Source organism: Pleurodeles waltl, chromosome 9 (genome assembly GCF_031143425.1).
Source record: "Pleurodeles waltl isolate 20211129_DDA chromosome 9, aPleWal1.hap1.20221129, whole genome shotgun sequence".
NCBI classification, from domain to species: Eukaryota; Metazoa; Chordata; class Amphibia; order Caudata; family Salamandridae; genus Pleurodeles; species Pleurodeles waltl.
In genome coordinates, this window is record NC_090448.1 from 754699481 (window position 1) to 754723257 (window position 23777).

The 23777-nt window shown below is 46.1% G+C and overlaps 1 protein-coding gene across 1 annotated transcript in view; it reads right to left on the bottom strand.

Moving 5' to 3' along the window:
- LOC138259924 (sodium/calcium exchanger 1-like) overlaps positions 1–23777 on the bottom strand; it is a 414856-nt gene that overhangs the window by 41939 nt on the left and 349140 nt on the right. The window contains exons 4-6 of the mRNA XM_069207907.1: positions 23459–23580; positions 21984–22083; positions 16507–16779 (exon numbers count right to left, since the gene is read on the bottom strand). Of these exons, the coding sequence (XP_069064008.1) occupies positions 16507–16779; positions 21984–22083; positions 23459–23580 (495 nt within the window). The remainder of the gene's footprint in view (positions 1–16506; positions 16780–21983; positions 22084–23458; positions 23581–23777) is intronic.

Below are 23777 nucleotides of genomic sequence, written 5' to 3' on the forward strand. Positions count from 1 at the left end.
ATTTGACAGAAAGCTAACCTTTGGTACGTAGATTACGCTTTTGCTTATTTGGTGTAAATCCATTCAGTAGTTTTTGAGAGATTTAAGGAAATCCAAAGTTGTATATCTCTGGCCACAAAGCCTTTGCGAAAAATGACAAGCTCATGCAGGAAAATGCACAGCTCTGATTGGCTGCCAATACTTTAACCAGGAAGTGTTGGTAGGCATGTTGGGACTCTGCTTTAGCGGTGTCCCTAAAAAAAAAGTGAAAAAAAAGAAAAGGGACCTGGGTAGAGACACCCTCAGATCTGGTGCTGGGGTCTCAGAGGGGCACTGCCAGGGCAAAAAAACATTTTTTTAAACAAAATGTTGCCACTAATTTGTTAAATTCATGAATTTGCAGCAAAAAAAATAAAAAAGTGCAGGCTCCTGCTCTTGTTTTTTTTAAAGCCCGGGGTTCGCCAGGTCCCGGGAGCAAAGTACAAAATAAGGAGGGGGTGCACGGGGCCCCACTCCTGGGCTTTTCAGTGCTCTGGGGACCGCTACCTTCCCAGGGCTTATTTTTCATTCAATGCAGGGAGGGGTCACGTGGCCCTCCCACAGTCCCAGGATCACCACCTCCTTGAGGCTCTAGTTGAATCTACTGGGGGGAGGGGGACGCATCCCGCAGCCCTGGGGACTACCACCTCCTGGGGGTTGTTTTTATTTGAATGTAGAGGAGCAGCGCAGATCCCTCCAGCCCCGGTGACCACCACCTACCTGGGGCTTGTTTTTATTTGAATGCCTGGGGGGTGCGAAGCCTCCCAACAGGTCTGGGGACCACCACCTCCCCAGAGCTCTAGTTCAGTCTAATGCGGGGGCAGAGGGGCCCCACAAGAGCCCCGGGCACGACCACCTCCCCGGGTCTCTAGTTATATCTAATGCGGGGGCGTGTAGCTACCCCTCCCCCCCACAGCCCAGGGGACCACCATCTCTCTAGGACTTGTTTTTATTTAAATGTGGAGGGGCCGCACGCCACCCCTGCAGCTCCGGGGACTGCCACCTTTCCTGGAAAAAAAAAAAAAAAAGAAAGGTGGTCCATTTAGGACCCCCGAATCCACGGGGACCATCACATCCTCAGGCAGTACACATGCGCACCCGCCATGCACAGTTATCTCCTCAATAATGTTACTGCAAATGACAGTGGTATTATGATTGATGTTATAAAAGATGTCATGAGTGTTGTAATATCTGGGGTAATAAGCAATGCACGAGGAAGGTGTGAGTTATAGTTACCTTCAGGCCTGAGTTATAGTCACTTGCGATAACCATAACTGCTGAAATTCTATGATTTGTGCGAGTGCATTCAGAACCTAACTATATTGTTCCTGTAACCTTTGTTTTTTAAGTGAATTTCTGAGCTTTTTTTAAATTCTATTTCCTAACTATAACGTCCCTGTAACCTTTGTTTTTTTTTCCAGTGTATTTTAATTTTTTTTTAACATTAGGTCATTTTAATTATTTTACGTTATTCCAAACAACACCGCACAGGCAGAGGGTGGTCACAGGATCTGGCCTGCAGCCAGGCCCTGCTTCCAACCCCCTATAAGCACCAAATCCTGCACCATGCAGCCCTTTGGCTGTGCTTTGTGCGGTTTGGCTGCAGGGCCTGGCCTGAAGCTAGACCCTGCGGTCAACGCCCTTTAACTTCCAAACCCCTTGCCACACATGGCCTTTGGCAACGCACTGTGGGAGTTGTCTGCAGGCCCTGCGGCCTACACCCTATAATCAACCAACATCAAGCCACGTACAGCCTTTGGCCATGTGTGGCGGAGGTTGGCTGCAGGCCCTCCTTCCAACCCCCTACAACCACCAAATCCAGTGCCACACACAGCCATTGGCCATGCGCACTGGGGGTTGGCCATGGCCAGGTCCTGTGGTCAACCCCCTATAAGCAACCAACCCCACGCCATGCATGGCCAATGGCTGTGCACGGTGGAGATTGGCCACAGTGCCTGGCCAACCCCCTAAAAGCACCAAATGCCACGTTATGCACACCCTTCACCAAACAAAGAAAAAAAAAAGTAAAGGGGGCTTGGTACAACAAGGAAGTGTTGGCAGCCGTTTTGAGACTTTGCTTCAGCTGAGTCTAAATTTTTTAAAAACCCTGAAAAAAAGAAAAATGGGGCAGGGTACCATTACTCTAATGCCAAGCTTTAGTTCCGAGGTCCGAAGGGCTAACAAGCATTTCTTTTTTTTTTTAAATGCGTCACAGTTCACTATTATTTTGAAATTTTGCCATGATACTTTTCAACAAAAGCAAGCTTGGTCTCCCGCTCTTGCTTTTAGTTTGCTCTCCCGGGAGGCCAGTCCCTGGAGGCATTGCGGGCAAAATAGGAAGAAGCGCATGGGGCCCCCATCCTAGGGCTTATACAAGCCCTGGGGACCACCTCCTCCCTGGGGCAAAATTTCAAAGATGGAGGTGGGCGACGCAGCACCCCTCATGGAGCCATGCATGGCCCTGGGGACCGCTACTCCCTAGGGCTGGCTCCTGCTACCTCCAGAGGTGCATACTCTCAGGAGGTAACTGTTTGCTTTTGCTTGGTGGGAGCTGACAGCTCCCACCAAGCACAAGCAAACAAAACTCAGCTTTCTGCAAGTGGGAACTGTCCAACAGCTCCCGTTTGCTAAAAGCAGAGTTTTCATCTCTTTCCCTGCAAGCAAACATGTGTGCAGGAAAACAGTTGGAAAATTGCTCCCTCAAGCAGGGAATTGCAATTTAAAGCAGGACATTGGGGCTTCCCCGTGGTCCTGTCACTTTCTGTCTCTCTCTTCCATCCCATAATGAGATGGAAGAGAGAGAGAGAATGTTATTGCAATGGTTTCTCCATGCAGTAACCTCAAAGTGTCAAACTAGCAAGATGTTTGGTTGGAATGGTATACTTACCTTTTGATGCACAGCAGAACAGAGTCACCTCTGGCCTACTGGTAAAGCTCTTGGACTGTTACTCAGTAGCTTGAAGGTTCATATCCTGCTATCTCATGGCAGTGTGTCTGTTTATTTACTTGTGTTTTGAATGTTAAACATTCCTTGAGATGGAGCATTTACGTCTTTTTCCCCATCACTATCTTTGGTTGAATGTCGTAGAGGTGTCTGGACACTGCATAGTAAGAAATCACCTGTGGCCTAGTGGTTAAGGTGTCAGGCCCTCACACAGAAGGTTGAGGGTTACAGTCTAAGGCCCATATTTATACTTTTTGACGCTAAACTGCGCTAACGCAGTTTAGCGTCAAAAAATTTAGCGCCGTCTAACGCCATTCTGAAGCGCCATGCGGGCGCCGTATTTATGGAATGGCGTTAGCCGGCGCTAGCAGACCGGCGCTGCCTGGTGTGCGTGGAAAAAAACCACGTAGACCAGGCAGCGCCGGCGTAGGGGGAAAATGGCGTTAGGGCGTCTTAAAATGGGGCAAGTCAGGTTGAGGCAAAAAAATCGCCTCAACCCGATTTGCGCCATTATTTTCGACGCCCAGACGCCATTTAAATGACTCCTGTCTTAGTAAAGACAGGAGTCATGCCCCCTTGCCCAATGGCCATGCCCAGGGGACTTCTGTCCCCTGGGCATGGTCATTGGGCATAGTGGCATGTAGGGGGGCACAAATAAAGCCCCCCTATGCCACCCAATTTTTTTAAAAAAAATAAAAAATTATACTTACCTGAACTTACCTGAATGTCCCTGGGGTGGGTCCCTCCATCCTTGGGTGTCCTCCTGGGGTGGGCAGGGGTGGTAGGGGGGGTCCCTGGGGGCAGGGGAGGGCACCTGTGGGCTCATTTTGAGCCCACAGGCCCCTTAACGCCTACCCTGACCCAGGCGTTAAATAGTGGCGCAAATGCAGGGTTTTTTGACCCGCCACCTCCCGGGCGTGATTTTTGCCCGGGAGTATAAATACGACGCATTTGCGTCGCCGTCATTTTTTTAGACGGGAACGCCTTCCTTGCATCTCATTAACGCAAGGAAGGCGTTCACGCAGAAAAATGACGCTATTTGCCCGTACTTTGGCGCTAGACGCGTCTAACGCCAAAGTATAAATATGGCGTTCGTTTTGCGCCGAATTTGCGTCGAAAAAAACGACGCTAATTCGGCGCAAACGGAGTATAAATACGGGCCTAAGTGTGTCAGTTGTCATTTCTCAGCGTTAAATTATTTTCAACTTCAAAGGTGTAAACTACATACAGAAGGGTTATCGCACTCTTTTGTCAAATATTTTTTCTTCTATTTGTCAGAACATTTCTCATTGTACGTGGTGTGGGGTTGGGTGGTTATAGGGGGTTGGCTGCAATGCCTGGCCACAGGCCAGGCCCTGCGGCCAACCTTTACTGCGCATGGCTGAAAGCTGAGAGTGGCGTCGGGTTGGGTGGTTATAGGGGGTTGGCCGCAAGGCCTGGCAGCAGGCTAGGTCCTACAGCCAGCTCCCGCTGCACATGGCCAAAGGCCATGCTTGATGTGGGGTTGGGTGGTTATAGGGGGGTAGCTGACTGCCTAGTCCTGTGGCCAATCTCCACTCAGCTTTGTGTGGCGGTGATGGATTAACGTATAGTAATTAAAATTACTTTAAGTTAATAAAACATAGAAATTCACTGAAAAAACAAAGGTTACAGAGACATTATAGTTAGGCTCACATTTTAAACGTACAAAACCATAGACATTCACCTGTTATAATTAGAGTTATTTCAAGTAACTATAAATCACGCCCTAAGATAACTTTAACTTATGCCCATGCCATACACTGCTAATTAATTCAGATATAATATCAAAGATGCTATACAAGATCGCATCAATGATATAATATGTGGAGGAATTAGCTGTGCATGGCGAAGGCGCGAGTTACATTTACCTTAGGGTACAAGTTATAGTTACTTAAAAGAACTCTAACTATAACTGCTGAATTTCTATGGTTTAGTACGAGTAAGTTCAGAACCAAACTATAACATCCCTGTAACATTTTTTTTTTCAGTGAATTTCTATGGTATTTTAAACGTACAGTAATTTTCATTACTATATGTTAATCCAACCACCGCAGCACACAGCTTTTTTTCCTGTGCGCGGCTTCGGTTGGCCACAGGACTTGGCCTGAGTCAGTTCCTGCGGCCAGCCCCCCTAGCCACCCAACGCCATGCTGTGTACAGCCCTTTCGCCGTATAGCCCGGAAGTTGGCCACGGCCTCTCTGGGTGTGAGAATAGGTGTGTGAGGTTGTATCTGGAGGTGAGAGTGTCTGTCAAAGTGGGTGTCTGGGCGTGAGAGTGCATACATCATTGTTCTAGTGGGAGCATCACTATGTGTGCAAGTCTGTGAGTGGGTGCATGAGGGTGTCAGTGGGTCTGTGAGTGGGTGTGTGACAGTTTGAGTAGGTGTGTGAGTTGGTGCGTAACTGACTGAGTTGGTCAGTGGGTGGGTGCGTGAGGGTCTGACTGGTCTGTGAGTGACTGCATGAGAGCCTGAGTGGATCTGTGAGTGGGTGCGTGAGTGTCTGAGTGGGTGTGTGAGTGGGTAAAAGATTGAACGAGAGAGAGAAAAAAGAGGGAAGGAGATAGTTGTTTAGGTTTTGATGTATGACATACTTAGGGTGAGATATTTCTGGACAAATTAAAAAGAAAAATGCATTTGTTATTTAAAAAGCGAAAGATTACCCTTTAGTATGAGTCTTAAAGATTTGTAGTTAAAAACTTTTTAAAAAAAAAGAAAAAAAGAAGGAAACAAGTCCAGCTGGGCTCAAAACCTTAGCAGTCAGTGTGAAGGTCACAGACCTTCACACTGAGCTATTGCCTTTTTTTACATTTTCTTATTCTAGCCCTTTGTGGGCTATCAGGGACCGTGAGGGAGCCAGTGATTCCAAAAGTTTTATTTATTTATTTATTTGTATTTTCTTTCTAACAAAATGCCTTTTACGGGCTACCTGACACTGCAGGAGAAGACTAAAGGCTTCCCTTGCAGTTTTGTTGCTTTAGCAAACACAGAGCTGCTTTGACAGCAACTCCCTCATTGCTGAAGCATTTCATCGCCATCCTCTGCAGGCAAAGGACAGAGATGAAAGCTCCGGATTTTTGGATTTTGACAGCGGGACTTGCTTTAAAGGTTCTGCTGTCAAAACCCCAAGTGCCTGATTACGACCTTGGTGGATGGAATACTCCGTCACAAATGTAACAGATATCCTGTCCGCTGTATTACAAGTTCCATTGTAGGCTATGGAACTTGTAAAACGGCAGGCGGGGTATCTGTCACGTTTGTGACAGAGTATCTCATCCGCCAAGGTCATAATCAGGCCTCAAGTGTTTGTTGTGGCTGCACTGCTGCAGCCAAGCCACAGCAAATAGCTATGTCCCGGGGGTGGGCACCCAGGATATAGCAGGAGCTGGCCCTAGGGGGTGGCAGTCCCCAGGGCCATTAGTGGCTCCACGAGGGGGACTATGCAACCCCCCTCTACCGTGGTCGCAGCCCTGAGGAGGATGGTCCCCGAGGCTAATGGAGGTCCGAAGTGAACCCCTTTCACTCTTTTTTCTCTTTGCCCCTGGGAGTGGTGGCCACCATGGCACGGGGATTGCGGGCCCCCCTGCATATAGTTTAATAGAATCCCCGGGGGGTGGTGGTCTTCAGGGCCCGGAGGTGGCCCATGGGCCTACCGCAATATTTTTTAAAGGAAACCCTGGGGCATAAGTGGTCCCTAGGGTGAGGGGTGCTGCGGGCCCTCATGCACATAATATAATAGAAGCCCAGGGGGTGGTGGTCCCCGGAACACAGGGGGCTGGAGGCACCCGAATATATAAAAATGAAAGCCGTGGGGAGGTGGCGGTCTCAAGAGCAGCAGGGAAGCTGTGGCCATCCCGCATATAAAAAAAATGAAAGCTCCGGGGAAGTGGTGGTCCCCGTGGCTGTGGAGAGGCCAGGGGGCTCCCCCGCACTAAATTTAAATGTTCGGTTACCTGGCCCATCTGCAGGCTAAAAAACAAGCACGGAGCCTGCTTTTTCATTTTTCTGCAATTTATCACGATTTTGCAGCAAAAAAATAATCACAAAAAATGTTTTTGTGCTCCCACCAGTGCTAAGGTGTCAGGGTCTCTTTCCTGGCCTATTTTATTTTCTTTTTTCTGTTTTCTAGGACTCAGCTCAAGCCAAGTCCCAAGATGGCTGCCAACACGTCCTGGTTTGAAGTGTTAGCAGTCAATCAGAGATGTGCATTTCCCTGCACAAGCTCCTCTTTATTTGTGAATACTTCGCAGCCAGAGATATACAAATTAGAATTTCCCTACATTTCTCAAAAACTACTGAATGGATTTACACCAATTAACAAAAAGCACAATCTGCGTACCGACAGCTAGGTTTCTGCCAAATTTGGTGTGAGTCCGTCTAGCGATTTGGCCTGTAGATGTGTTGACAGATCCTATGGGAATTAAAATGGCCCCTTTTTTCACGGCCTCTGCTTGACGGATCACCCCGAATCTTTCCATCCACACCAAGAATCACTGGACCACTTTTTGGGGAAAAATTTGTGAAGAGTCGTTAAACGGTGTCAAAGATATAGGCAAGTCAAAAAACGCTTTTTCTATGTAAACATGGTCCTAACTATAAGTATCTACTGACGACCACCAGTAGGTAATAATAATTCACTGAAAAAATGAAAGGTTGCAGGGACAGTATAGTTAGGTTGATAATTTACCCATCCAAAACCATAGAAATTCAGCAGTTATAGTTATTTTTATAGTTATGCTCATGTTGAGAAACTATAAGTCGTGGCCTAAAGTTACTTTCAGGCATGAATTATAGTTTCTTCAGATAAGTATAACTGCTGAATTTCTGTGGTTTTGTATGGGTAAAACGTCAGCCTAGCTTTAATGTCCTTGTAACCTTTTTTTCAGTCAATTTCTATGTTTTTTTAATGCACATGCTATATTTGTGTCAGGTTGCGGCCACACCAATCAGGTCCGTGCTTTTCCCCAGGGTCTGAGGAGGATCTTGGATTCAATGGATCAGCTGAAAAAAAACAGGGCAATTTTTTGCCCATGAGGTGTCCCTAAGGCACCCCTCCATGTGTCCTTTTGGGGTCAGGATACCTGTATTGTGACCCCCTTATATTTTTTAACAATGTTCCCCTCCCCCTTTCCCACCAGGCAATGCGAGAAACAAAATGGTATCTGCAACTTTTCTGTCAGGTTGCAGCCAGCCATTCAGGGCCTTGCTTTTCCTCCAAATCCATGGAGGATCCGCGAAGGATCTGTGTCCCTATATATATAATTTGATTTTCATTTAATAACTAGAAAACTACTGAATGGATTTGCACCAAATAACAAAAAGGCCTCTTTCTGGACCAAGAGCTGCCTGTCTGACAAATTTGGTGTAATTCCGTCCAGTGGTTTCGGCACTATCGCTGTTCAAAATTCCTATGGGAAAATTAATGGGGAAAACCCATTCTGGGACCCCCTTTTTCTCAGCCCCCGCTTGACAGATCTCCCTGAAACTTTCCAGACAGCAGCTGATGGAGCGTGAACGTTTTGGGGAAAGGGTTGTGAAGCCTCATCAAACGGTACCAAATTTATTAGCAAAACAGAAAACGCTTTTTCTATAGAAACTAGGTCCTAACTATAACTACCTAGTGGCTACTGCCACTAGGTAATACAACATAAATATATATATCATATTACACAATAGCTATCATCACTATGTAGTTATATTTAGGACTACGTTTCTGTAGGATTTGGCTTTTTTGTTTGCTAATAACTTTGACGCCATTTGATCAATCTTAACAAAACTTTCCAAAAATGTGCTCTTTTTTCCTCAGCTCCTTCCGTCAAGTAGGGGCTGAGAAAAAAAGGGGGAGGGGGGAAGGGGGCACAACGTAATTTACCCCAGGGGGTTTTGGAAAGGGCTACAGCTAAAACTGACAAATGGAATTTCCCCAAATGTATCAGAAAACTGGATCTTGGTCCAGAAAGTGTGCTTTTTGCAATTTGGTGTAAATCTGTGTAGTAGTTTTTAAAATTAAAAACTTTGAATTTCTGGATGGTAGGGGTTTGCAAGAGGCTCACAAAATTCAGGTGAAATAAAAAAAATAGAGGTATCTACTAGACGGAGTGGGCTTTTCTCCCCATTGGCCGTCTAGCTTCCCAGGGAGCGAGAGCTCCAGCTGAAGGTTGCGCTTTAAATTGGCTGATTTAACATAATGAGACATTTTGCAGCTGCCTAATCCAGGACACGGGAACTCAGTCCATGTGTCATGAAAATATACCTGGACCATGTGGAAGCCCCGATTTAAATAAAATATTTATTTGGGAGGATAGGTTCTGTGATTCCGTGGGCATCCCTCAGAAGCCAAAAAGTCCCTTAGACTCTCATTGGAGTTCCATGGGAGCGAGGGGCCTCACTGGATCCCATGGGACACTCACATGTTCTGGCAAACAGACTGTTGGCTACGTGGCTTTTGGGTGCGCTGTGGGGCACAGTCTGCCTGCCGCCAACCCCATGCAGCATACAGGTAAAGGCAGTGATTGACATGTGGTTGGCTTCTGGGCAACTTCATGCTGTATACAGCCACAGGCTGTGTGTGGTGTGAGGTTGGATGCCTGTGTGAGATTGGAGACAGGGCCTGGTCATAGACCAGGGCTTGTGGCCATCCCTCTGGTGCACACAGTGGAAGATTGCATGCCATTGGCTGCTTATAGGAGGTTGGATGATGGTCCTGTGCGTGGTATGGTGTTGGTGTATGGTGGCGGATTGGACACAGGGCCTGGCTATATAGTCCCTGTGGCCATCTCCACATTGCAGCAGGTCTGAATGCCATGCATGACGGGGGATTCTGCTGCCTGTGGGGGAGATGAATGCAGAGCCTGGTCGCAGGTCAAGCCCTGCTGCCAACCACACGCTGCGCACAGCCAAAGACAGTGCGCAATGTGGGGTTGGCGTGAAGTATGGTAATAAAATATTACTTTACATGAATAACCCAGTGCCCTCGCTATGCACTGCTAATTATTTCTCATATTACAGCACTCATGGCATGTTCTTACGTCATTGATAACATGAATGCAACATCTGACATGATATCATCAATGACTTCACTGTGCATGGCAGGAGTGCACATTTAAAACAGTAGGTTTTAACTGATATTTTCACCTAATTATAATGTCCATTTAACCTTTGTTTCTTACAGTGAAAAACAATATATATATGTATATACTCTTAGCTGAGCTTACCAATCCTTACCATCCTGCGTGGTAAAGGCATGCGTGGTCAAGGAAGAAAAAAGTATCTATGTGGTAAAGGCATGCATGGTAAAATCTGCTTCAGTAAAGACAGCATAGTAAAGGCTGTTTCTTTATCCTGAGGGTTTGGGGCTCACACTCCTCCAATCTTTAGAAGGTGACACTGTCGGTCTGACCTCTGAGTTCTTTATTATTATTTTATTTATTTGTATTTTGTTTTTTTTTAAGTCGCATTAATCAAATAACATAAAGAGCATAAACACACCCTACAACAATAGGAGGTGGTAACATACAGGCAGATCCCCTCACAGGGCTGGTTCCAAGACACTACAGCCCAGTTCAGTAGGATGAATGACATCAACTTCACAGCTGGACAATACATGCTTAAAAGTCTTCAGGTAACATCCTCAGTCACTGTGGTCTGAGTTCTTTATTAGAGCTGAATGTTACCTATTTCTGCTATCTCATTATTATCATTTTATTCTGACCTTCATGCTTTTATATGACAAAGGACTAAATGACTGTTTACAATTAGATATAGATGATACTAGGTTTCAAAGTGTTATTTAATATTGAATTGCTTTGAAGGACCAGATCCAGAGAGGAGCAACAAAGTCCTAAGGGGATTAATACCGCACCTGGCCGTCAGAAGCGCTTTAATTTGATATCTGAGACAAGATCTACATCACTTGCAAATGGGCGATATTTCAGAATTACCTTTCCAGAGCCTCTGGCGGTTTAGCGAATTTATATTAAAAAAATATGTTCTGAGATGCACTTTTTAGAACATTTTTCAACATTTTCTCTAAAGGGGACCCCTATTGAACCCTACTAGTTTGGCACATCAGGTGTGGTAAAGTCGAATCAACAGCATGGAACAATTTACACAGGAGGGAGCCTACATGATGGCGGGAAAGACATCTCGCGGGGAAACGTGAGACAGAGCGACTGGGATAAAGAGAGCCGAGGAGAGAGAGCTGGAATGTAAGACGTGGTTAAGGGGGCTGCTGAAGAGGTCTCGGGGAGAAAAGAGCTGCGATGGAGGAGGTGATGAGCGAGAAGGACGGGCTCGAGGGTCTGTAATAGAGGAGATGATGTATTGAATTATTGTGACTGATGGGGGCTCCTCTGGTATATATTAGTGCTGGCAGCTCTGGAATCAGACGTGTGGCAGACAGACAACAAACATCACACTGAGCGATGAGAGATGTGCCAAGACAGCAGCTAGGGGGAGAGACATATTTATTGAAAGAGAATGAGGGAGGGAGGAAGAAGTATGAGACAGCAGCGAGGGGGCAACAGATCTATAGAGATAGGGGCGGGGGGAAGAAGGAGAGATAGATAAAGAGAAGAAGGGGGATTTATGGAGACAGCAAGGAACGGCTGGGCTTGATGGTGAAACAGCGCGAGCTTCCCAGAGACAGGGAGATGGTGCCGTATCGGAGAGCGCTGAGAGAGAGCTGCTCAGTCTGAGCCGAAGGCAGCTGGAGTGGCTGGGCGCCTGCTCGGATACAGCTCGCACCTGCTGACTGCCCTGATACCAAGGGGACAATTACGGGAAGCAATTATAACAGTTAGGATGAGCCAGGCCCCCCAGCCTCGTGCATCCCCACTGCTCCCAGCACAGCTGCTGAGCCCCTCCCGCTCCCCATATCTCCTTTTATGAATCTGACTGAACCAGACAAGCCATCTCTTTCTCAGACCCTCGTTCCCACTGCCTCCACCACCGCCCGGGACTGGACGGTTTGCACGCGCCGCTGCTCTGTGACTGCCTATGTCATCTCAGCTCTGCAAATGTCTCCCAAGGCTGATCTGTGACTTGCTGTGTATGTGGCGACTTGATGACTGTGCATGATCAGCCGCACTGTGACAGCCTTTGTGCCACAGTTCTGTGAGTGCTAACTCTGTGACCGCCCTTGAACGCGTTCATCGGTGCAGCAGGTGCAGTGGCACCGCGGCCCAGATTTATGGGTGGAGGGGAGGCACTTCACCCAAATATTACTGTCCCTTACTTTCCAGCTAGACAGTAGAGAGGCCCATTGCCCTTACTCACACTTGGGGCAATGGCACCCTTGCCACGCCTCTCTAAGATGGACTCTTGCTGGAGGATTTTAGTTTTGCAAGCCATTTTCGTTAAAGACAAACCAAGCATTTTGTTCACATGGAAACAAAAGAAGGTCACTCATCTAATCATAGCCCTTCATTGAAACTAAAACGGGTTAAAACACATTTAAAAAAAAAACATGTCTCCTGTATATTTGGTGCATGTACATGAGATTGACAATCCTGCAGATTTCAATTGTAATCGATCTGCAAGTTATAGGAGTTACTATTATCCAACACAGCAGCATTCATTTTGTCCAGTGTGAATGAAGTGCTGAGTTTGCCCTATATAAACATATAGGTCCATATTTATCAAGGTTTTGCCTTACCCTTGCACCCCGGAAGGGGGCGCAAGGGCAACACTAAACCTAAGTGAGATTTATCAAGCCACGCAAGGGCACCCTTTGTGGCCCTGCATGGCTTGAAAAATCTAGAGTAAGGCGAGGCAGCGCATATCTCTTCCTTGCATTACCCTGCCGTACGGAGGCATCCCATGGGCGGAGCATGGGCGATCCCACGCATCGACCAATGGATTTGACTGCATTCCCAGATTTACCACTAGTGGTAGACCTGGGAGTGCGTTAAAATGCTACGCACCCCTAGGTGAGGCATAACGAGGGGAAATATCTTTTTTCTCCTCATTTTTTGCTCTTTCTATGTGTGCTGCATTGTGCAACACACATAGGAAGAGGAATATGCCTCTCAGGATTGTTTTTGTGCAGGAAGCTGCCCCTTCCTGCACAAAAATAATCCTGCCTACAATGCAGACACCCTTACAACATGAAACAAGGGAGTCTGCATTGGCGGTTGGCAGCCAAAAGTGCACCAGAACAAAGAAAGGACAGGAATGTGCCATAAAATGTTAAATACTGTGCCTACATGCCATTTCCCTTGCAAGCAGCGCAGTAAGGTGGATTGCTGCATTGCGCTGCGTGAAAGATTGATAAATCTGCCCCATAATGTGCAGCTTGTACGTAGATCTTCGTAAATCCACTCTCCCTGCTGTATAAAGAGTCAGAATGTGAGGATCGACATAGACCGTACTTAGTATTGGCATTTAGCTCATTTCTCAGCATTTTCAGTTTTGGTGGATAATGGAAACAAAGTGCCAGTGATAAAACAATTTGCGCAGGATCTGAAATGTGGACAATGGGGAAACCAGCATTAAACCCCAGAGAGGACAATAGTCACTGAATTAGTTGCAAGCCCACATCCCCTCTCAAGAACAGGGTTTGCTGAAAATGGAGGTTTTGTACTGGGATAATCCACAATGCGGCCGTTCAAAAATGATGCGCTCATTAGCTGGTGCTGGAGGGTAGACCAATCCCTCAATTGACAATTTCCAACAAAAGAAATATATATATATATATATTATATGTATACACACACATATATATATATCCACTGAAAAAACAAAGGTAGAAGGGATGTTATAGTTAGGAAGTAACATTTTTAAAAAAACATAGAAATTAACTTAAAAACCAAAGACTACAGGGGCGTTATAGATAGGCACACATTTTAATTGTACACAACTATAGAAATTCACCTGTTATAGTTAGAGCTATTTCAATTACCTTAGGGCACAAGTTATAGTTACTTGAAATAACTCTATAACAGATGAATTTCTATGGTTTAGTATGTTTAAAATGTGAGCCTAACTATAACATCCCTGTAACGTTTGTTTTTTTAAGTGAATTTCTCAGTTTTTTTAAATTCAAATTCATCCCTGTAACCTTCGTTTTTTTCAGTGAATTTCTATTTTTTTTAAACATAAAGTAAATGTAACTACTATATGTTAATCCAACCCCGATCCAAGCACTGCCTCCATAACTCCACAACTACACTCTGCATCCAACCCCCATAACCACCCATAGCTGCTCCACACATGGTCTTTGGCCGTGCACAGAGGGGGTTGGCCGCAGGGCCTGGCTGATGACTAAGCCCTGTGGCCAACCCCCTAAAACCACCCAACCCCACATCATGCATAGCCTCTGGCTGTGCGTGGTGGGGGTTGGCTGTGACCAACCTCCTAAACCACCCAACCCTCTGCCACACACAGCCTTTGGCTATGCGCAGCAGGGGTTTCACCATGCCCTCCAATATTCACCCAACCACTCAATCAAGGTTTACAAATAACATTTCAAGGTGAAAATACACAGAAAAAACACTTACATTGCCTTTACCATGCACAGGAAATTTGGATGATTAGTACTTTAGAGGAGTGGAGCTTCAACTTGGGCACCTGCTTTGTTTATACCTGTAAATGCTTCCCATTGAGGTTTAATTTCTGTGGGATGAGGACTGTGCCAGAATCAATCCTGCTCTGCATATTTATCCAAGATGCGGACAGTATTTTGTACAGAATGTCTACCCAACTAGAGTACTTTCTACTGCGTTGTTAGTAACTGCTACCTCATGGGGTAAATTTATAGTCCATCTCTTACACTACAGCTGACTAAAGAATGCAGATGAAATATCTGCAGTGACCTTGTGTGTTTGTAACTTTGCCAATGTGTGTGGTCCTCGAGTGTCTCCATCAGAGACACTCCACGTTACAAGGTGGAACTATAGGGAATTTTTATTTTTTTATTTTTAACTTATTTAAGAAGGAACCACAGCGGGAGTGAGCTTCAAGGGCTCCACGGTCCCATCCAGCTCCCAGCCTCCTGCAGGAACATACATTGCTCCCAAATGCAGGGAGCTGCTGCAAATGCAGCACTCTGCATGAAGGAGAAATAATTTAATCTCTTTCCCTGTGAGAGATGAAAACCCTGCTTTCAGCAAGCAGGAGCATTTTACAGTAAAAGCTCCTGCTTGCTGAAAGCGGAGTGTTTGTTTTTGCTTGGCAGGAGCTGCCTACCTCCAGAGGTGCCTACCTCCAGAGGTGCCTACCTCCCGAGGTCCCCACCCTGCTACCTCCTGAGGATGGCCACCTCAGGAGGTAGCAGGAGCCGGCTCTGGAGGGTGGCGGTCCCCAGTGTCATATATGGCTCCAGGCGTGGGGCTCTCTCTCTCTTGGCCACAACTCCCCGACTTGTTGACACCAGTGATGGTTAAAATATTCCCACTATAGCTTTTTTACATCTGCCTCGCCTTCATCTGTTACCTAGAACAAAAGTAAATTCATTTGGTCTTGCCCAGAATAGGTCAGGCAAGTAACCCAAAATTTAGTCAAGAAATGTTTTTACTTTTGAGAAAGAGGGGAGTCGCACCCAGCAGCATGGATGCTCATGCATCTCAATGCAAATTTAGTGCTACGCAGTCTGTCTATTGAAATGTTTACTAAATTGATGCTATTTATTGCGTGGGAAAAGTGCCCATGCAAATCTTTAGGAAATAATGGGCAAGATGTATCATTTAATCCAACAGCGATTACCAAATTGTGATTCTTTGCGAATTGCAATCAAATATTCACTATTGGAATGTATGAAACTCCAGGAGTTTCATACTGCGATTCGCAAGGGCTTGCATATAGACCTACCTCATCAATATTCATGAGGTAGGTCGCAATTTGCGAGCGATTGAGAATGGCTACAATCACAGGGATGGTGCCCTGCTGGGCTCAGCAGACCACCATGTTTGTGATTGCTTTTCAATAAAACAATCTTTTTTTTTTTTTAAATGCAGCCCGTTTTCCTTAAAGGAAAACGGGATGCATTTAAAAATGAAAAATGAAAAGTTTTCTTTTCATTTTTTAAGAGTAGGCAGTGGTCCGTGGGACCACTGCCTGCTCTTAAAAAACGTTTTTGCATGCATTGACAAATGGGAAGTGGTCCCTTAGGCAGCCCTTCCCCTTTGCAAATGGGTTACCACCTGCTTGAAGTAGGTGGTAACTGCGGTCACGGTCACAAAACAATCATACATACCTCTGCGATTCGATATTAGGAAGGGATGCCTTTGACACCACCCTTTCTAATACTGAATCGGTATGTAGTTGAAATCCAATTTGCGATTCGGGAACAGGTTACCGAATCGCAAATTGGACTTGTTACATACTAAAACGTATTTTTTCGTTCGCAAAATGTTTGATACATCTGGCCCAATGTCTTTCATCTGTTATTATGTGAATATGTGTGTCAGCCAAAAGCCTGCCTGTGGTTATTGCTGTTCTGTCACTGCCTGTGCGAACTGCTGTTTGGAGGAAATCTGGCTGCCTCAGAATCTTCCACCCTGACAATACTCTTGAATTGAAACGTACCTGGCACTGAGGTTCCAAGTGCTACGAACACCACTGCAGTGACCGAATCTTTAAGACCCACGGTGCACCCGAAGTGTGAGGCAAGGTCACCGGTGACTGCTGTGAGCATGCCAATGAGGCAAATGGACACTAGAAAGCAGGCCCAGCCACTCCAGTACTCAGTGGGTGGTACGAAGGCGAAGAGAACCTTCCAGAAGACGGTGAGAAAATGCATGATGTAGTCAAAGCAGGAGGGGAGACGCTCCTCCCCGCTTTCATCCTCATCATCATCACCTAAGATTGTGAAGACAGAAAGACACAGGTTATGAAAGGAGTAAGAGAGAGGGGGATTATAATGGTGTCACTGAATATCATTGAATTACAACTGTCACATATGGCAGACATACAGCCAAAATATAAAAAACGCTTGAACACCACTTCACTGATATCAAGCTTGCTTCTCCTCTTACACCCAGCCCTTCTTGTATAATATGAATATGGTCATCCTTCACAGCTCTGTCGCTCATTAATCTGAAGGACATACTTAACTCCCTCAAACTGACTTCCCATGAAGATAATGTTTTAAAATTGTCCTTCAAAGTGCTCTCCGGGAAAGCTCTCTGACCTCTACTCACCATTGTCAATGCCTCTCTCATTCAGAGCATCTTCCCGGAAGCTCTCAAGACATGTCAAATCTGCCCACTCTTAAAGAAGCCTACATTAGACCGTAAAAACTTTGCCAGCTATTGGTCCATCACTCACCTATCCTACATCGACCAGATCATGGGAAAGCAGTTTATGTTCAACTCCAAGATCACATCAGTGCTACCCATCTTCTGTATTACTACCAAGCTGGCTTCAGATTAGGCTGCAGCACTGAGACAGCTACCTTGCTCATCTTAGACAATGCCCTCCTAAACACAGATAGGGTGACCTCTGCCTCCTGATATTGCTTGACCCCTCATCTGTCTTTGACACATTTGAAAACCTTAACCTCATCCATGCCCTGGTTTCTTGAATGGGATTCACTGACAAGTCCTACCTTCCCAGTCAACACCAGTTTGTTTGCATGGGTATCTCCGGGTATCAAAATATCCCTATCTCTGGTGGAGTACCACAGTGTTCCATACTGTCTCCTGCTGCTCTGAAACTAAATGGAGCCCCAGCGACTCTACTCCTAGAAAACAGCATCAAAATTCACCCATATGTTCAATTACACAGCTCTACCAGAAAGCCTAATTTGCTCCAGACATTCGACGCCTGAAACATTGTGCCTGACTCAGCCTGTCCTGGATGTTGTTCCGTGGCTGCCTGAAGCTCACCCTAACCAAGACAGAATTCCTGTTATGTGGCAAGAAGAAAAAGACAGTGCTAAATTTGTAAATAAAAATGTGCCTGTGCCCAAAGCTCTCCTCTGAAACACTTGGCTGCTGCAGTTATATGTGAGCGCACGGAATACTAAGCCAGCGAAATCCTGAAGCCATCTCAGGCCTCTTTAATACATTTACAGTCACTTTCTGCCCCTTCAGCTCACTCTTGCAGCTTTCTCCCTTTATGACGCTTTTTCATTTTTCTCTTCCTCTGTCTTTCTCATGTGTCTTTTGCTCGCAGTAAGTGCTTGAAACAGAAAAATACGTGCCGGACCTAAAAAATAAGTGGCAATATTCCACACTGGAAACCACCTGCTCAAATTAAACACTGGCAAAACATTGTACAAACCTGGTTCAGTGACAGGATCCATGATGGCTCTGAACCCCAACTTTCACCCAATGCTATGTCAGTTGGAAGTATTTTGGAAGCCTACCTCATCCTCAAGAAGCACATTGCCAAAGAAAATATGGTGGCCTTGGACAAGGTGTCTCTTCTAAAGAAAGTAAATTATTTTTTCAGGAAAGCATCTTCAGAACTGCTCTTCAAGCCCCTGTGCTTTTGCATTTGGATGGTAGTAATACCCTGCTCCATGTCCTACAAGACTCCACACTGAAACTCCTTAAGGGCATCCTACACAGTGCAGCACATCTCATCCAGAAGAAAGAAGAATAAATCAGCTGTGGCCCAGCCTTTAGGGTGGAGGGGCCACACCCCCCCACCTTTTGCCCCTCATGAAGAGTGCTTATTAGGCTGAGCAAAGATCAGCCTAATACACACTCTTCGTGTTCAGCTCAGGCAGCCAGGAGCGAGACATGCGTGGTTTGTGCAGACTCCTGGATGCCAGAGCTGAACTTTGCTGGGCTGAAGCGGTCACAGCTCCTATGGGCGTGACCTCCTCGGCTCAGCAAAGGTGGCTCGAGGCCCTCCCCCTTGGTGACGAGGGGAGGCGTCGCCCATTGACTCTGACCTAGGCACTTCAGGTTTAAGCCCTAAAGCGCGCTGGGAGAGTGTCAATCAGTGACACCTCGTCACAGAGTGGGGTGGGGTCAGCAGGATTACTGACCCCATCCCACTCTGTGACGAAGTTGGGACTGCTGCCTTCCCTCACTTGCTGACCTAAGGTCAGCTAGTGAGGGAAGGCAGCAGTCCCAACCCTCCTGGGACCTCTGAGGCAGAGCTGTAGGTAAGTGTGTGTATGTTTTTTAAATGAATGTTTGGTGCGTGCGTGCGTGTATGTTTGAATGTTGATGAGTGTTGTGAATGGATGTGCATGCGTGTGTGAAGGAATGAGTGTGAGTGTGCTTCCCGTCCCCTCCCTCCTAAAATTACCGGCCGCCACTGGAAGAAATATGATCACCTCACACTCATCCTGGTGGTACTCTATAGCCTACCCTTGCTTCCCACATCATCTTCAAAACAAGCTGCATCATTAACAAAGTCATCAAGACCAGCACGCTGGCTTACCTTGTGGACAAGTTCACCATCTCTGGTGGCTCTCAACCCACCCACAGCCTGACCACAACCAGACTGGGGCAAAGAAGTGTAATAAAATGAGATGGTAGGAGGCCTTTTCCATCAATGCCTCCATGATTTAAAACAACATCCCCATATCCAAAGAGACCTCCCAAATACCGCTCCTCCAATTTAGGAAAGAGTTGAAGACACACCTCTTTAAAGAACACTAGATCACAATACAGTAACAGTCCATCATCTCAAATGGTACTTTTTATAGTAATCAGGATACCACCACCATTGAAACAGAGGTGCTTGAAAATATTTAGGGCCATATTTATACTTTTTTAGCGCCGTATTTGCGTCATTTCTTGACACAAAAGCGGCGCTACTTCCAAAATACAATTGTATTTTGTAAGTTTGCGACGTTTTTGCATCAAAAAGCGGGGCAAATGCGGTGCTAACAAAGTATAAATATGGGCCTTAATATGGATGATCTATTGCAAACTAGAGCTTCTTGTCACAGCCACAGAAATTATGTAATTCTGTTGCTGTGGGGCTTTGTGCATCATAATATAGTTACCTCATTTTCTAAACATTCATGCATCTTCTGCATATAAATGTATTTCAATAATAAAGTTATTTTCTTGCCCCAATGGTAACTATACAAAATGGCATTACAGATGCAACACAGTGGTTGATACATAGCGAAAGTTAACTAGCCGTCGTTTAAGCCGTTGGTTGCTGTTTTCAAGTATAAAGCAGGTACTAATGAGTCCTTGGCCCACATAGTGGCATTCCTTAAGAAGCTTCGTATTCTGTACATTGTTGGGATCCATTTTCTATCAACGTGTGTCAAAATGTCAAAACAAGCTATCTCTGCCATAAATTGTGCTGCATAATGCTGCCTAATCTCACTTTATTTTCTCATAATTTCGTCCGCCATTACGCCATAGTTCCAATAGTCTGTAGCATTCAAGATGCTTCACAACGTTCTGACCGGGCCCCTAAAAAGATTCATGGCTATACAACCCCAATGATTGCTGCTAACAACGTTTAGTGCGTTTTCCTTCCTTCTTAAAATGGGGCTCCTACTGTCATTCAGTATGGCAGTCACATACCCAAGTAGAGCTCCTAATACAAACAAAATTGCTGCTGCTTCCATCCTAACAGAGGTCCCAGACTACATTCAAGGCAGCCTTCCCTGTCCAGACAGAGGATATTAAAAACATTCAAGATGGCTGTCGCCTTCTGAAGTGGAGCGTAAGTAATTTGGCGTGTCTGCCACTGTGAAATCAGTGATGCTTTGTACAGCCAACACTGAATAATGATCATTCCTACCAAACAACCAATTTGTGTGATGTCACGAAAACGTTTACGTTATCAGCTGTTCAGATACTGATGAGCAAAATGAATGCCCTATATTAATAGCGTTTTGCATATTAGATGTGCAGATCACCTGCACCAACTCTACTGACTTTGTGAACACATCCACAGTAGCCAGACCATATCTTATGGGAAGTAAAGTACGATTTAGAAGCGAGAGGAAGAAGTAAAGAACTACAGATATTAGACGAGGGCCAACGTCACACTAATAATGTGAAGTTCTGTTAACCCACATCAGATATCTCCTCAGGCGCCGAGGATCTGATCTCTCAGGGTTTTATGTCTACAATAAGCAACACCGAGTATACACGTCAGCGTAACTCGAATTCTTCGCTAATGACAGCGCTGGGGGCAAATCAGGGCTAGTCAAGTGGCCCTGTCAGGGCAATCGGCCTGACAGTCCAGTAAACAACCTCACTGGACCGTGACCCCGAAGCCAACGAGAATTCATGGTTGATTTGTGAATTAGGGGGCACGCGCTCACAGTGCTGTTCTCCAAGTCGGAGTCTTTGATCCATGTGCGAGACGATCATCTAAAATGTGTGCTTCAGCGGCCAGCCCACAGGAGCCTGTAATTTATTTATGGGCAAAAATGATTTTTTGGCGGGACTCAGCACTATCGATCCGCCGTGCCTGAGCGATTTAAGTGATCATCCAGTATTTATGGGATTAGCAAATGCAGCCCTGCTAATGATGACCCGCTGGTGGTTTTGATGAATTTTGAAAAGGGTATTCTTTTTTTAGTTCAGCTTTGCATAGGCTCGCTAGTTTTGTTTGATAATGGATGTTAAGGCACAGTAAACGGCCGGCGGGCTGAAGGGAGGAATGGACTTCGATGAATTGTGCAGAGACTGAAGCCGGATATGTCTGAAGATAGGCCTGTCAGCATATTAGAGGGGCTGTTACCCGATAACTTCCGGATGATTCCCTTTTAGTGGGGTCCACCTTACATTCTCCTCCGTAAAAGTTTCTGACTAAAAGAACAGCTGTAGGGCTGCGATTACCAGCAAAGTACTAAGTGAAACCTCAAAACTCAAGAAACAGCAGTGGAATTTCACCAAATTGTTAGGAGTCTCCAGTTCACATCAGAAGTCTGCAGTCCTCCAAATGGAGGTTCACTAAGTTCCAGTGTGTGCCTTAACACGTCTCCACCCTAGATCCTAGCACACCTCCCATGAATGCCTGAAGGAGCCCCTGGAGTATTCCTAAGGGTGAATGAGACTGTCCAGTCATCGCAAAAGTTTCAGATCCACCTTACCACTTTCCTACTCTACAGCCATGTGACTTACCGGCACTGACGGTCACCGCGCTGACAAACTGCTCCCTCCAGCTGCTGCTGCCCACCACTAGCGCCAGGTTGGTTTTCTTGATCAGCTTGTCCACGGTGCTCTGGCGGGGGAAGCAGAAACATGGACATGAATGACCAAAGCATGCCTTGGAAAAGCAAGGCCTTTGGAGTTTGCCTTGTGTATGTACCTGAGAAGCTCCACTGAAGAGTGTCATGTGCATGAAGAGGTGAATGGTCAAGACTTCACGAAAGTTTGCGAGGGGAGGAATGAGTACACTCCATTGGGCTGTTCGATGGTGTGTGAGGTGGCCCGACATATTAGGTATGTAATGTTGGAATATGTGAGACTGTGGAATATGCATGCCCAAGGTTGTGGAGGACAACTGAGACCCTCTTGAAATGCGTATTGCCCACCTTTGTTTCACAGACAAGTAATTATTATCTCACCCTGCCATTTTTAACTCAAGCTTTGTTTGAAAACCTTGCCCATCTACCTCCCTGATAAAGAGGTGCAGAAATCATTTATTATGGCCCTTTTGAATTCACTGTTGGTAAGCAAAGAGGCACCTCTTGTAGCTTTTAGGAGATACCATCTTGCTAAATGCTGATGATAAGTCTCACTCTTGGGAGAGTGGTAAAAGGGGTGGGCGTCCTCAGAAGTCATGCAGCAAGGCAAAATGCAGATGTCCATCCACAGAACTGAGCAAGTGCAGATGACAGGTCTGTGGAGGTGGAATCACCAAAATGCCAGTAGAGGATTGGCATCACACATCCTCTAACTCACAATGACATCATAGTATTGCCCATTGTCCTACCACTGCTCTGCTGTGAGTCAAGTAACAGCTATGGGTGGGGAACGAGTAGAAACCACAGATGTAATCAGGACTGACCTTGAAACAAGGGGTAGCAAGGGCAGTTCCAGGGGTGCCTGGTAGCATCTGCTAGCCATGGCTACCATTAGCTGAGGTTCAAGGACAGCCCTGTCTGCAGGAATATTCACTAAAGGTATGAACTGACAGTCCAACTATGCAGCAAGGAGGATGTGAAGAGTCAGCAGTTTTAGGACAAATCTCTATACTATTTTCAGATCTCTTACAGGAAATATCGGTGAAGATCCTTCGCTTTATCAAAAGACACTGAATGCCAGACCAGTGCATCTGCTTCAGTCTCAAAAGTTGGCATGTGGCACATTTTGGCCCATTTGATGCATTCTTTGTGTCCTGTTGAAAACTCTTCTGTCACCACTGTCTGGTCTTTCTACCACCCCATGCCAGTGCGGTAACCCAAAATAGTCCGGCCTCCATGCAAACTGTGGCGAGGGGTTCTGACACTGCCATATCGCACACATATGTGTAGGTCTGGGACTTCAGGGGGTGGGAGCTGCAGGGTGGGAGGTTCCCCCTAGCCGCAGGGCCCTGTCGTTCTACCCCACCCTCGGTGTTTAAGAAGTTCATTTTGCCAGAGGGCAGCACTCACCTTGAACTCATAGGACTCCTCAATCACCACCTCCAGCCTGGTGTGCTCCCCGAGGCTGGGGCACCCCATCCGTGCGATGTCCTCCTCACACCCTGGGGCTGGCTTGTTTTCGTTGGAGTCACCTGCAGCATGGGATAGGAGAGCACAGTGAGGACAGTGGCCTGTGAGGAGCTGCTCGAGGTTTAGGGTGGCTTGTTTGCGGTCTCACTGTTTATTTTAAGTTCAGACATAGCTCACTAAGCTCCTTCGTTGCCTGCCTCGTAGGACTCTTCATGTTTCTCCTTAGTCACACATCCATCCTTTGTTTCTTGTCTCTCCT